Raw genomic sequence first — 13,836 nt, forward strand, 5'->3', positions numbered from 1 at the left:
GAGGCGGGAGGGAGGGTCCAGGCTGGGGATTCCACAGAGACCCCCACCCCCCTTTTTTAAAAAAATAATTGGGGTTTTAAGGGGCTCTGGTCCCTGGACTGCAATTTATCTCTAGAATTAGGTCGGTTCTCCTAGGGAAAGAGCACAGCCGTTTCCAGAAATTGCTCCTCTGCCGGGTCTTTCTAAGCAGCCTCTGCCCGCCTGGGTGTAGAATTTGCACTGGCTCCACTGCCAGGCTACACATTCCGGCAAGATGCTCAGGGCTGCAGCCAGGCGTGTTCTGCGTGTGTTTTGAAAAGGCGAGCAGCCGCACCTAGCTGGACAGGGCTGCAGGGTTTGAAGGAGGAGGAAGCTGCTGCTGGTGGGGGGCTTCCCTTTCCCCCCGGACCCCCACGATGTGGCGTGGCAGCTTGCAGACTCTGTTTTCCGGCATCCCTCTTGCGGTCCGGCATCGACGGCCGGCTCTTCTCGCTCGTGGATCGGTGGTTTTGCCCGTGGGTTGGAGGCGGCCGTACACACCGCAGCCAGGTAAGATGGATGGGTGGATTCCAGATGGGAGCAACTTTGGTATCAGGTCAGAATTAGGACCGGTCGTCCGTTTATCTCAAGTTGGTGGTCTGTTGATCTCCGTTTGACAGCAGCACTCCCATCTTTTCAGGCATGAAAGCTTTTTTCCTCTCCAGCATCCTCAAATCCTTTCAATTGAAAAAAATAGGGGAATTGCACATGTTGCACAAGAGAGGTACATGCCCTTCATTTGTGTACTAACTGAAAGTACTTTTGCCCTTTCAGAAAGAAAGAGGTTCTACCAGAACGTTAGCATCTCCCAAGGCGAAGGTGAGTGTTTCCCTCCCTTTGGCTAGGGGGAAAGCAGATAGTATGAAACCCAACTCTCCTTCAGATACCAGCTGCAGTCTGAAGAATGCTCTCCAGGGTTGACTTCCAAGTAGACCAGCTGCTTAGCTGGGGGAACCTCCGGGAGGATCACTTAAACCTCATGGTAGATTCCTCCATGCAGACTTGGTAGCTTTTAAGTGTGTGTATATATATACATCCTCTCTCTCCTCCAGGAGGTTTTGAGATCAACCTGGACCATCGGAAGCTGAAAACCCCGCAAAACAAAACCTTTGCTGTGCCCAGTGAGGCCTTGGCTTTGGCGGTGGCAACGGAGTGGGACTCCCAGCGAGACACGATCAAGTTCTTCACCATGCACCTGGCAAGTGAAAACAGGTCCCTCGCTTTCCGGTTACATCCTTATCCTGCCTTTCCCCCATGACAGGGCAGCTCTTCCTTTTCCTGTGCTTGTAATCCATTCCTCACTTTCCAGACGACCTTGTGCAACACGGCTCTGGACAACCCCTCACAGCGGAGCAAAGAACAACTCATCAGGGCGGCCGTGAAGTTCTTGGAGACAGACACGATCTGGTAGGGGCGCTTCTGGTATCGGTTGCGGGCCAGGAAATCTAGAAGTCTCTTGAATTAGTATGTGGAATGCACATGAACATAAGAGAAGTCCTGCTGGATCAGATCATTGAGGGTCCACCTAGTCCAACTTTCCATCTCATCAAGTGGCCAAGCAGTTCCTCTGGAGGGCAGAGAGGCCAAAGCTTTCATAGAAACATCAGGAAAGTCTTCCTGGATCAGACCAGGGGTCCAGCCTTCTGTCTCACACAGTGGCCAACCAGTTCCTCTGGAGGGCCAGCAACAGGGCAGAGAGGCCTTTGTCTGATAAAGTAGGAAGAGCCCTGCTGGATCAGACAAGTGAGGGTCCATCTACCAGCATCTCGTCTCACACAGTGGCCAACCAGTTCCTCAGGAGGGTCAGCAACAGGGCAGAGATGTCACTGTGTAAAGTGTTATCACAAAGCTGCCATACCCTTAAATTAGCACATGCAGGAGGCTGCCTTCAGCTGAATCAGGTCCTGGTTCCATCCAAGTTAGTATTTGCCCACTCAGACAGGCTGTGGCTCTCCGGGGTCACAGGCAGATAACTTTCCCGCCACCTACTGGCCAAGGGGCAGCAGTCAGCCCCTCCCGTGGAGGCTTCCTAACAGTTTGATCCATGTATTTGTCTTGGCAAATCCAGTAACCAGCTGTGCTTTCCCCTTGGGTTTTGTGGTGTCCCAGTTACCGGGTGGAAGAGCCGCCAGCGTTAGTGGAACTGCAGAAGAACGAGTGGGATCCGGTCATTGCGTGGGCAGAGAAAAGGTGAGTGCGTGCAGAGGGGGAATACCCTTGAATATTCATGCACGTCTTGTGTGGCCACACAACCGAGAATACCACCGGCTCCCGCTAAAAATGAGCTTGCACTTTCTTTGCCGAGTTGTGGTCGGGAGTTGGAGGGTGGCTGGATGGGGTTCGAAAGAAAGGCAAAACTTTGCTCTGTTTGGCCATATCAGCTTTTCTAATCGGAGGTCCCAAGCTTTTGATAGCTGGGACAGATTCTTTCTTCCCTCAATTAAAACTGGAGGCATCCTTTGCTCTTATGAGAGGGCAAAAAGGAATTATTTGCCTGTTTAACACCCTCCCTCCCAGTTCCCGCATGAGTCACTGGTCTAGCTGTGCGTTCTGATTGAACAGAGGCAAGTTCAGAGCAGGAGTGCATACAGAGGTTTGACGGGCAGCCTCCTCTGAGAGCTCACGGTTTTTCTGAGTCTCATGTTCTGGTCAAGTAGAAGGGCCAATTTTAGCCACGCCCAGCGGAGCCTGTTTGGATAGGTGCCCGAGCCAGAACAGTGACGTGCTCAGAAACTCAACAGGCAGCTTCTGAGGGCAGGTATGTCTGCCAGTTCTCTCTTCCAGGGATGATCAGAATGTCCTATTTATTTCCAAAGTAAAGAGGAGATAGTCTTAACCACAGCCAGCTGAAAAGAAGCTAGGGCAGAGCACCAACTCGTACAGAGGGGCGGCAGTCAGCCCATCTTGTGGGTTGGGCACTTTATCTGCCTTGGCATGCTGACAATTCCTCTAAGGACAAACTGTTTCAAGGCACTCCAGAAGACCCTTGGAAATGCTCTGGTGCTAATAGATCACTTTGGCTTGTTTCATTTCCGGATGGATCTAGCCTGTGCCCTCTTTGCCCCAAAACAGGTACAACGTGGCCATCGGCTCTTCCACAAGCATCTTGGGCCCCAGCATCCCACAAAGCACCAAAGACACCTTCGTCAGCCACCTGGCCTCGTACAACGCCTGGGCTTTGCATGGTACGGACGGGGGAGCGTGGCTGCTTTCCCATAATCGTCCCCACCCCAACATTTCCCAAGTCAGAACCTTGTTTAGGGGGACATGGATTGGGTCTTGGGATGGGGGACAAAGACCGAGGGACCTTGCCCCTCCCCCCATTCTGAACCACAGCTCCCCCTGTTGACCCATCTCCATCTGATCTGGGGTACTTTCTCCCCTCCTGCCAGGCATTGAGTACATGATTGCCCAGCTGAAGTCCTTGATTCTCTCCATGGGCCTCCTGGACAAGCACTTGACGGTGGAGCAAGCCGTCCTGCTCTCCCGCCTCGAGGAAGAATACCAGGTGAAGTCTCACACCTTGGGCCCCATTCTGCTATCCAAATAGCAGCTCTCCCCCTTGAAATTAGAAGGGGGGGCAGCTCTGCCACCATAGGGAGATGCTACAGTCATTGGGTGGGCTCTGACTGCCAAAAGCCGGTGCCCCCCACATCTCGCAGGTGCTCCAGGACTTAAATATTTTTGATGGTGAATCTCCTTGAAGGTTCTCAACTGGAGGAGAGCAAGAGGAATGTTTTTTCTTATTTCCCATTTTGTCCATTTTCCACTTTCCCAGATCCGGCGCTGGGGGGCGGTGGAGTGGGCCCATGACTACGACGTCTACGAGCTGCGCGCTCGCACGGCCGCCGCCACCCTGTTCGCTCACCTGTGCTCGGAGAGTTCCACCATCAAGCACAAGCTGATGCAAGACTGAGGCGGGGAAGGGCCGGTGAAGGGCTCAAGGCGGAAAGACTGACGGAGCTTTGCTGTCGGTGGGACTGAAATGCCCCTGCTTGCCAAGACTCGAGGGCTGGTGGCACACCCCGTTGCCTGGGCCCATTTCTCTCACAGCCTCGGGTTGGAGGCCGCAGGTGTGCCAAGGACTGGGGCCTTCTTCACGGACTTTTCCCCAACCTCCCTGCGAGCCACGGAGCCCGTCTCATCTGGGAGAAAGGAGGGCCGTTCTGATGGATTCGGAACCAAAATGGCTCCTCTGCAGCTTCACGGCAGTGATCAAAATGCACAAAATGCAAACATAGAGGCGTGGCTGACTCTGGATTCCCCCAAAGCCTAGTGAGATTTGCAACCGACCGCAGGCCCTCTCCCAATCCTCGGGTGGGCCGTTCCCGCCCTCCCTTGCCCCTCCCCACTGCAAACAGGACCTACCCTGGCTCTGCCACAAAACCCTTCTTGGGGACCAGCGACACGGACCCCCTCTCCCCCAAATAGGATGAAACACGGCCATCTGCCACACAGCACATTTGGTCGGTGCCTTTTAATGAAAGCTTCACAGCAGTTCGGTTTCAGTGCCCGAACGTGGCTTTGTACCTCCCAAGGCTCCACGTTCTGTCCTCCCCCCCCCCCCCGAGTCATTCCCACTCCATCACCAACAAAACTTCGGATCGGCACGAGTCACCTGGGGCAGGTTCGTCTTTGTGTCGTCGGTCGAACGCAGCGCTTAGCCGTTCCAAACGACGTCCCCTCTTTCTGTGGTGCGTGTGACGTACAGCGGTAGTTCCTCTCAAATTTCCCTGCCGTCTGTTTAATGTATTCCTTTTGATCATTAAAAGCCTTGGGGGCTTACTCTCCCGCCCCCATTTCATTGGGCCGAGCCTCCTTGTTCCGGGTCGTGAAACAAGAGCAGCGGTCGGGAGGGCCCTGCGGCCAAAGCCAGGAAAGCTGCGGCTGATGGCGCCGTCAGGGGCCGGCTACGCTTCCAGAACGTCCATGGTTTCCAGCTCGTTGTGGAGGTGGTCGATGAACTGGTTGATCTCCTTCACGCGGTCGCGGTTTCTGGTTATTTCGCTTTTGTGCACCTGCCGGGAAGGAAACCAAACCTTGAAGGCTCTCCTGAGGACCCCAGAGGTCAGCTTGTGCACAGGGGGATTCTTCCTTACAGACTATAATTCCTCGTTCATAGAATCACAGTGCCGGAAGGGATCTCCAGGGGTCATCTAGCCCAACCCCCTGCACAATGTAGGAAACACAGCCACCTGCCCACCCACAGTGACCCCGATTCCATGCCCAGTCTGGCCTGGAGGAAACTCACCTCTCGACCCCAGCATTGTCCAGGGCGTGCAAGAAAGGGCCACAAGAGCCAAGCACGGACACAACCCCCTCTGCCCACCCACTCACAACCTGCCTAAGGCTCTCTAGCCTCTGTTTTAAAAATTCCAGAGGAGGAGGATCCACCACCTCCCGAGGGAGCCTGTTCCACTGAGGAACTGCTCTGTCAGGAACTTCTTCCGGATGTTAAGCCTAAAATTTTTTTGAATTAATTTAAACCCACTGGTTCCGGTCCAACTCTCTGGGGCAATGGAAAACAACTCTGCCGCATCCTCTATGTGACATCCCTTCAAGGGCTCGAAGATGGCCACCATATCACCTCTCCCCATCTTCATTGCCCTCCTCTGGAGACATTGGTGGCCAAGGCCACCGAGGGCCCGCCCCTTTCCAAGTGACAAGGTGGGCGTTCTCTTGGGCAGCCTCCTCCCAAGAAGACCCTTGTGCTGCTGGCTTGACTTACCTTCTCTATCAGCACAGACGCCCAGCTGTTGGCCTTGGTGATGATTTCGTCCTCCCGGTTGTCGATCTTCAGAAGGTGTAGGTCGTGCGAGGCGTTGACGGCGTTGACGATGGTGTCCTTGTCCACAAAAAGCTAGTGAGGGAGGAAGTGTGGGTTTAATTCGGGAGAGAAGCAGATGCCGCTGTCTTGAGGGATGAGGCCAGGAGTGCTCTGGTCCAGGGTAAGGGGCAGGGGGCAGGTCTCACCATCCGGACGTCATCCGGCATCTCTTCGTCAAACTCGCTTTTGACAATTTTCTCCAGGGTGTTGATGGCTATTTCGAGAAGCTTCTCGTGGTGGTGGTTCTCGAGGTCCCGGCACTGCGCCATGGTATGGGGGAAGGTTAAGAAACCAAGGAAAAAAGTGGAGAGAGCCCTGCCTGCAGAGCCCTGGCTCTCGTGCCCTGTGCCCTCTCTGGCAGCCAGTTTTGAAGCAAGCTCTTGGTCGGGCAGAAGGCCCGCAACGTGGTTTTCATTCAGGGACTCGTTTTGGCACAAACCGAGACAGTTAAAATGGCTTTCTAGTGACAATAATACTGGAGGCCTTTGCATTAGCCAAGACACAGGCAAAGGGCTCCCTAATCAACAAGGGGGGCCCTTGGGCACACTATATTTTGGCCAACGCTGCTGCAACACTCCCCAGCCCTGTCTTTTTTTCCTGTTAAAACACCTGCTCTCTGCCTTTTTTTTACTTCTTGGTGTCTCTCCACTGGACAGATGTGCTACTGTTAACAACACAGACATAAGCTCTGCGTGACTTCAGGCAAGTCACACAGTCTCGTCCTGGCCTAGCCCACAGGGCTGTTTTGAGAACAGAACGGAGGAGAGGTGAGTGATGGAAGCTGCGTCAACGGGGGGAATGTATAGAATTAACAGGCTGAGGCACTGAGCAGCCCCCTCTGGCCATAAAACTCTGCCAAGTATCAGCCCATTTTTATTTCCTTCCCCCCATAAAACACCCTCTAAAATGCTCGTGGATCCTTTCACAAAGAAGATTTCAACGGTCTAGTTCCTGTCTTCTTCAAACGAACTCTTCTTCAAACTAGCCTCTGCCCTCCCCAACCACCTTCGCCTACACCAGGGGTCAAACTGCGGCCCTCCAGATGTCCATGGACTACAATTCCCAGGAGCCCCTGCCAGCGAATGCAGTTTGACTACCCCTGGCCTACACTCTGAACCTCCCCTAGTGGATCCTTGGAAATCTTGAACGAGTTGCGTGATTCCTGCCCTTGGCCACAGGACGGATATAGCCCTTGCTCGTTTTCGATGAAGATGGACACCATGTCAGAAATGTTCCGTTCAAAATCTTTGATGACCTCCTGCAGGGGAAAGAAAACAAATTGGAAGGCGTGGGCCTGCCGGCACTAAGCTCATCGAAATGGACTTCGATTCCCACCATCTTAACTGCCCGATCGCCCTTGTTCGTGGAGAAGAGACCAGATCGGGCAGGACAGCTGGAGATGGGCAGCTGCATTAGCCTGCAGTGAAAGAACAAGACGAAGCTCCAGGCTTCCGGTTGAAATCAGAAAAGCACAAACGGGAATCATTAAGGCAAGGTTGTGGGGGAAATGCCCTCTTTGTATATTTAAAGGCCACATCGTGCTGGCGAGGGAAGCATCGGGCGGGTCCTGTTTGAGTCCTCAAAGCATTCCCCGCAAGAAGACCTGGAATGGCCCCGCTCGCCATGCTCGGCCTCACCTCTAACTGGTCCACCAGCTGCATCTCCAGAGTCATCAGGGAATCGGAGAGGTGGGTGATGTCGTCGCTGTACTCCGTGAGCCTGGTCTCCAAGACCTCCGTCTCGCTGGCGCTGTGAATGGCGTCCATCGCCTGGGGGGGGCCGCAAGAGAGCGAGGGGTTATGAGCTCTCCTTTGAGAGGGAGCGCTTTGATGGTCTTGGCCAAAGGGCTCCACAATGGGAGCGGGAGAATGACAATGTTAACCAGGCACCAACATTTCATAAACAATTTAGGAGTGGTTAGGAGTGCGGACTTCTGATCGGGCGAGCCGGGTTGGATTCCCCACTCCTCCCCCACATGCAGTCAGCTGGGTGGCCTTGGGCTCGCCACAGAGCTGTTCTGACCAAGCATTTCTATCAGGGCTCTCTCAGCCTCCCCCTTCCTCCCAGGGCGTCTGTTGGGGGGAGAGGAAAGGGAAGGCGAATGTAAGCCGCTTTGAGACTCCAGCTGGTAGAGAAAAGTGGCATATAAGGACCAACTCCTCTTCTTCTTCTTCTTCTTCTAAAATGCACTAACCAGAATTCAAATGTCGAGGGCAGGAATTCCCAGCCTGGGGGTCCACAACAGCCCCGGAAGGGGGCTGCGGGAACGGTTTCCCACCTACCAGGTGGTGTTTCTCTTCGAAGTCGGCCATGATCTGGTTGCCCTGCTCGCGGTTGTCTTCCAGGGCTTCGTTGAGGCACTCGTAGAAGAGGGCCACCTCGGCCTGCCGCTTCTCATGCTGCTTCAGCCCGTATTCGAAGAGGTTCTCGCAGATGGCGACAAATTTGCTCTTGTACGTGGGGCGGGAGTCAAGGAAAAGGCCGCGCCGGGGGCTGCCGCAGGCAATGGGCGGAGTCAGAAGGAGGAGCCCGGTTGCTCTCTCTAAGAAGGAAGACCCTGTTGCCGGGCTCCGAGGAAAGGAGTAGCAGCTCAGGAGACTGGAGACTCGAGATAAGCAGCCATAAGCAGCTCTCCGACCAGCTCGGCATAGCGATTTGGAGCGGTGATTCCTCTTCTGACAAGCCAGGTCTGATTTTTAGCTCCTCTGCATGCCGTCACCTGGGGGACCCTGAGCTAGTGGCAGCCCTGATTGTGCTGCTTTCACAGAGCAGTCCTGCCGGAAGCTCTCTCAGCCCCATCCAGCCGCCTCGGAAGCAGCAGAACAAAGTCTGAGTCCAGGAGCAACTTGAAGGCCAACCAAGTTTGATTCGAGGTAGAAGCATTTGTGTGTGTACACACTTCTTTGGATATCACACGCCTACACACAAAAGCTTCTACCCTGAATAAAACTGTGTCATCATCACCAGCCCAAGTGGGCTCTCGCACCTGGCAGGAAGGGTGCTAGGATGGGATTTGGGGAGGAGGGTGACCAGTGACCTCACATTCATTCTCAAGATGCGCAACCAGCTCTGTACTGAACCCAGAAGGATATGCCTCCAGCAGTTCCGGCACGCCGGGGAGGTACTCCAGCTTGGAAGCCTCCGGGTCTTCGTTGTACATGCTGTCGAAGAGGAAGGAGCCGTTGAGATATTCCACGTAAGCCAACTGGGAGGACGAAGAGGTCGGACGGGAAAAGCCAAAAGGAAACAAACCAACAAACAAACAAGCCCTGAGGTTACAAATCGACACTGGCTCTGAGCGTGCCGCATCTCTTTATTCTGCCCTGTGGAACGGTCAGCCAGGGGAGGCCAGGAAAGCTCCCGATGCCATAGACTTCCACTGAGCACGCAAAACAGAACTACTCAAGAGGGCTTTTCTGCACAGGACAAAATACTTTTACTTGGACAAATAGTATTATCCCTATCAAGACTCAGTGACATTCATGTTCTGCGTTCAGCGAGGAAGAGAATTCTATACCTCTTGGGGGGCTTGTTTCTTCTGGCAATGGGTGGGTGGCCAAAGGGGGGAGATGTACCTTGTGGTAGTCCAGCTCCTTCTGCTTGGCCTCCTCAACCTCCTTCTTAGCCCGGGCCACGTACTCTCCTTGCTTCATCTCTTCAATGGCATACTGATATTTGACAAAGGCGACCTCCCTCTGAGCAATGAGAGACGTTACAGAAGTTACACAAAACCCCTGAAAATTAGGTTCGTGTTCCCAAGTGGGACAGAAGACCAGGACAGCGTGAGAGTAGAAATGCTCTGGCATTGATTTAGGCCTGTTTCTAGACCTCATGAACACACGGAGGAAAAATGAAAAAAAAACAGGCACTGCCAGATTAAGAGGAAGCCTCGAGCTCTTACCGTGCTGTCTTCCACCATCCGAAAATCCAGGTATACGAGGTCTGGGAGATATGCCGCGATGTACATGGTGTACGCCTCGTTTTCACACACCGGATTCCCGCTAAGGTTCAAGGTGCGCAAATGTTTGAACTTCCTGAGGTAGACCAGCTGCGGCAGAAGGGCAAGGAAGGGAGAGGCTTATTTGGGAATAGTAGGGGACAGCCAGGAGGTATTTTATTTCATAAGATCTGCTCCCGTTTGTTAACCTTTTATTAAATATTAATACAGGAAAAAAACAAAAGCACAGAAGAAAGACAAAAAGAATGAAAGAATGAAACAGGCAAGTTAAGATAATCCCAATACACATGTGCATTTCCAAGCAGCCAGAATATAAACAATTACCGAATCGTTTAAACCCGTCAATTTATGGCAGGGTTACGTACGTAGATTAAAATGGTTTAAAAAAACATTTTCTTTAATCTTTAATCTTTAAAACCGTGTCATAAACCGTCCCTCCCCCCCCCCCCCCGTTATGTGCAAGAAGCCCATAAGGGGTTTCCAATTATTAACAAAACTAGGTGTGGTCTTTAATCAAAGACGTCAGGGTAGACATCTCTGCACGTTCCAACATCTTTGACAGCCAGTGGGCCTTACGTTTTCCAGGGTGCCGATGTTGTTGTTTCCGATCGAGAAGATCTGCAGCTGCTCCAGCGCGTCTAGCTTCTCAATCTTGGAGATCCGGTTGTTGAACAAGCTGAGGTCTTGCAGTTTCACCAGCGCGTCGAGACCTTCAATGACTTCGATGTTGTTGAAGGACAAATCTGGGGGTTGGGAGAGTGAGAGGGAACAAGTTTCCTTCACGGAGCTGTCAGCTTTGGGACAGTCCGAAGCCTCAACGGCGAGGTGGTTTCGTGTTCCCAAAAGCAGATCTTTTGAAAATCATGAATTGGACTCCTTCAAGCTTAATTTATATGGTTTGAGTTTAATTTTGGGGTGGGGATCACGGGGAAGGACAGAACTATGTCAGAATTGGAGATTAATGGGCAGATGTATCCTTAATTGGGGAATGCCGAGAGTAATTCACTGAGACCCTGCCATGATGCCCCACCGAGCACGGAGGCGAACTTGCAACATCTTCATCATAGAAGTTGATCCATCTGCCTGTTAATCTCCAATGTTGACATTTTTCTTGAGGGGGGGGGGGTGTGATGGCCAAAGCACCTCTCTGGAGGGCTGTGACTGGTAGTGTCCCCCAACAAGCAGCACCCTGGGCATGCGCCATGGCTGCCATATCCTAGATACGCCACGGATTATATGGAATATCCTTGCAGCATTCTCTTCTCCCTCCCATGTACATGATCTGCATTGATTTTGCCCACTGGAAACCACCACGAGGATGCAAAAGGACAATTCATCTTGTAGCTGGCTTGATTAAAGAAGAGGGGAAGCGCTCTGAGGATTCTGAGGGACTCAAATCTAACCCCTGTCCTGCAGGCCAACATGGCTGCCCTCGGGAAGGATCTGAAAAGAATGTCATTCACGACAGGCCAGTCTTTGAAACAAAAGGCCTCCCAATGAGGTCATTCTGTTTTGCTCACAGGCCACGGCCGGGGCAAGCAGAGAGAACAAAACGCCTCTCTCATGATGCGCGACCTGAAGATGAATGAGCCATACAGGCCCAGCGCACGAGATGCTGCCGGGTAGTCTTTGGAGAGTGCTCGGCTCCCAGACCTTCCTGCTCGTCATTGGACAGGCATGCAGGTTTTGTGTTTAGAGGTCACCGGGCCAGTCCCAAGCTGGGGGGAATCGAACAGAGGAATGTCCAACTGCACTTCACGCAAGCCCCTCACCCAGCCAGACCAGATGCACCAGGCTGTCCAAGCCCTCAATCTTCTCGATGATGTTGTTGTCCAGCTGCAGTTTGGTCAAGCTGACGAACTGCCAGAGATTGTCGATCTTCAGGATGTCTGGAAGGAAAGAACGGCCGTGCGTTTTTAAGGCAGCTCACGTTTACCAAGCTGCCTGTGCGGTGTTGCGGGTTAGAATGTCAAGCTGGGATGTCGGGAACCCAGGTTCATGCCCTCTCGGCTTAACTCACAGCATAGGGTTGTCGTGAGCATAAAAGCAGAAGAGAGGCAAATTATGCTGGTTGCTTTAGGTCATTAGGAAGGAAGGTGCGGGGTGGAAGTGAAGCAAGGGAATAAAAATTAAATAAGCCTTTCCGGCCAGCTGATGAGACCATCCTTTTGGCAGAACGGGTCCTGTGGCTCTCCAGAAAGCCTGGGCCAATCAGAAGCCCCACCTGTTTTCTGAAAACACTTGCTGGGCAGCAGGAAAGGTGCTGACAGGTACTGCAGCCCCCCCCCTGAAGACATTGGGGACCCCTGCAGGCGCCCCTCGAAGGCCAACGTCGCATTCTTCCCCCCTTTACTTCTAAAATCGAGCTGCAGCTCCTTGACGTCTTTGAAATTGATCCCTTCCCTCTTGGCCAGCTGGCCGGCTTCTTCCTTCGGCCCCTGCTCTTCCACGGCGCTCTGGAGCATGTCATCATCGATCACGTTGGGCTCGATGCTGTCGTACAACCTGCTGGTCATCTCCAAGCTGGGAAGGGGCCCTCACAGGCTCACAGTCAAGGGGATTTTCCCGACCGGCAGCGGGCACTGCAATTTCAGAACAGGCCACAACCCATTAAAATCTTGTTAATATGCAAAGGGCTTGTAAACACTGGAATTGCATGCCACATCCTCTCCATACACAGTGTCCTTAACTAGCCATGGCCTCCCCGTCTAACCCAGCCTTTCTCTTTTTACCATTAAGAAACCCCTGAAACATTAAAAAAAAAAACCCAAATGTGGCGCAATAGTGAAGAACAGGGTTGGGAAGCAGAGCTGTGGACACGCCCCTCCCCTCTCCAGGCCCATTTTCAGGGGGGGGGGTTCAGCATGACCATATATAGTCACCTCACCCGGTAAATGTTTAATGCATTTTAAAAATACATTAAAAATTAATTAATTACTACCCATTCAGGGTTTCACGAAGCCCTGGTTGAGAATGCCTGATATATCTGCATTCCTGAGAGTGTCACAGTTTTGTTCACCCCCCCCCCCACATCTCTCTCATCATGCACAGTGCTGGCCATGTACATACTAACCTTTAGTACTGGTTTGGAACCTCTTACGTCCCAGCTGTATAGAGAGAAAGATGTGCTTCCAATTATTTGGGAACAGGAGACAGGGACTGAATCCAAAACCTTGCCAATTTCAGTTTGGTAAATCCCTAGCGATTTGGGAATGGACACTGGGGACGGTAAGGAGGCTGTGATGGTCAGTTCCCCTAGGGAAAACGGCTGCTTTGGAAGGAGGATTCCTTCCAGTGGAGCATTATACTCTACTGAGGTTCCCACTCCCACCTCCTCCCCCCAAAGTCTCCAGGCGTTTCCCCGCCCAGAGCTGGCAACTCTTATGTGATGCCATTCTAGGACTCCGCTTCCTCACGGAGCCCATGGTATACCATAGAGTCCACCCCTCCACGAGCGTCCATTTCCTCCGACAGGCACCGATCTCTGCCGCTCAAATTCCAGGGAGGATTTGGGGGGTTGTCAACCTCCAGGTAGGGCCTGGAGACCTCCCGGAATTAAAGACGACAGAGATCAGTTTTCCCCAGAGGAAATGGCCCCACAGCGTCACTCCCTGCCCCCAACTCCCCCCTTTGCCTTTGCAGGCTGCCTAGGAGGAGCAGCGGGGAACTCCCCCCATGAAGCTGCCCCGGTTGGACTTCTGCCTGCCATTTCAATTACAGGGAGATGAAACCAGGGGGCTCCTCCGTTCTCGGCGGAGGCCACGTCGCTAGGGAAGCCGTTGCTAGGGGCGGTCACGTGCCCGCACCCAACCGTCGCTCTTTTTTTCCCCCATGGGGATGAAAAGCCGTCGCGCGCGCGTGACGCAAGGAGGCCGCGCCGCCTCCCCCGCCAATCGCGGCTCGCGCTCGGTCCGAAGGGAGGGGCGCCGCGGAACGCCCAATCGGGAGGCGCGTAAACAGCCGTCGCGGGCCGCGATTGGCTGGCCGCGTCGGAACGTTCGCCGGAGGGGCGGGGGAAGCCCCGTCCGCGATT

General features: G+C 53.3%; 2 protein-coding genes across 2 annotated transcripts; one reads left to right on the plus strand and one right to left on the minus strand.

Moving 5' to 3' along the window:
- Nucleotides 1–7: 7 nt before the first annotated feature.
- On the plus strand, nucleotides 8–4,831 carry ATPAF2 (ATP synthase mitochondrial F1 complex assembly factor 2). Its single transcript, XM_077316765.1, has 8 exons — nucleotides 8–528; nucleotides 793–837; nucleotides 1,071–1,216; nucleotides 1,328–1,425; nucleotides 2,128–2,208; nucleotides 3,091–3,203; nucleotides 3,411–3,526; nucleotides 3,797–4,831. The coding sequence occupies exons 1-8, from the start codon at nucleotides 396–398 to the stop codon at nucleotides 3,932–3,934; spliced, it is 870 nt and encodes a 289-aa protein (XP_077172880.1). The 5' UTR covers nucleotides 8–395; the 3' UTR covers nucleotides 3,935–4,831.
- Nucleotides 4,832–4,861: 30 nt separating this feature from the next.
- DRC3 (dynein regulatory complex subunit 3) lies at nucleotides 4,862–13,699 on the minus strand. The gene is made up of 14 exons (XM_077316764.1): nucleotides 13,522–13,699; nucleotides 12,877–12,910; nucleotides 12,157–12,385; nucleotides 11,576–11,692; nucleotides 10,380–10,546; nucleotides 9,747–9,893; nucleotides 9,421–9,540; nucleotides 8,938–9,050; nucleotides 8,128–8,302; nucleotides 7,483–7,614; nucleotides 7,033–7,103; nucleotides 5,992–6,115; nucleotides 5,747–5,878; nucleotides 4,862–5,036 (listed from the first exon to the last, which is right to left on the minus strand). The coding sequence occupies exons 3-14, from the start codon at nucleotides 12,317–12,319 to the stop codon at nucleotides 4,929–4,931; spliced, it is 1,569 nt and encodes a 522-aa protein (XP_077172879.1). The 5' UTR covers nucleotides 12,320–12,385; nucleotides 12,877–12,910; nucleotides 13,522–13,699; the 3' UTR covers nucleotides 4,862–4,928.
- Between the last annotated feature and the right edge of the window lie 137 nt (nucleotides 13,700–13,836).

This window comes from Paroedura picta, chromosome 17 (genome assembly GCF_049243985.1).
Source record: "Paroedura picta isolate Pp20150507F chromosome 17, Ppicta_v3.0, whole genome shotgun sequence".
NCBI lineage: Eukaryota > Metazoa > Chordata > Lepidosauria > Squamata > Gekkonidae > Paroedura > Paroedura picta.

Bases quoted from the DNA above. Each gene is read 5' to 3' on its own strand.
- DRC3 (XM_077316764.1), bottom strand. From the start codon at position 12,319: ATGACCAGCAGGTTGTACGACAGCATCGAGCCCAACGTGATCGATGAT. The intron at 9,894-10,379 runs GTAAGGCCCACT...CTTCTGCCGCAG, and splicing joins ACATCGGCACCCTGGAAAAC to CTGGTCTACCTCAGGAAGTT. The intron at 7,615-8,127 runs GTAGGTGGGAAA...GGCCCCCCCCAG, and splicing joins TCGAAGAGAAACACCACCTG to GCGATGGACGCCATTCACAG.
- ATPAF2 (XM_077316765.1), top strand. From the start codon at position 396: ATGTGGCGTGGCAGCTTGCAGACTCTGTTTTCCGGCATCCCTCTTGCG. The intron at 1,217-1,327 runs GCAAGTGAAAAC...CTCACTTTCCAG, and splicing joins AGTTCTTCACCATGCACCTG to ACGACCTTGTGCAACACGGC. The intron at 1,426-2,127 runs GTAGGGGCGCTT...GTGGTGTCCCAG, and splicing joins TTGGAGACAGACACGATCTG to TTACCGGGTGGAAGAGCCGC.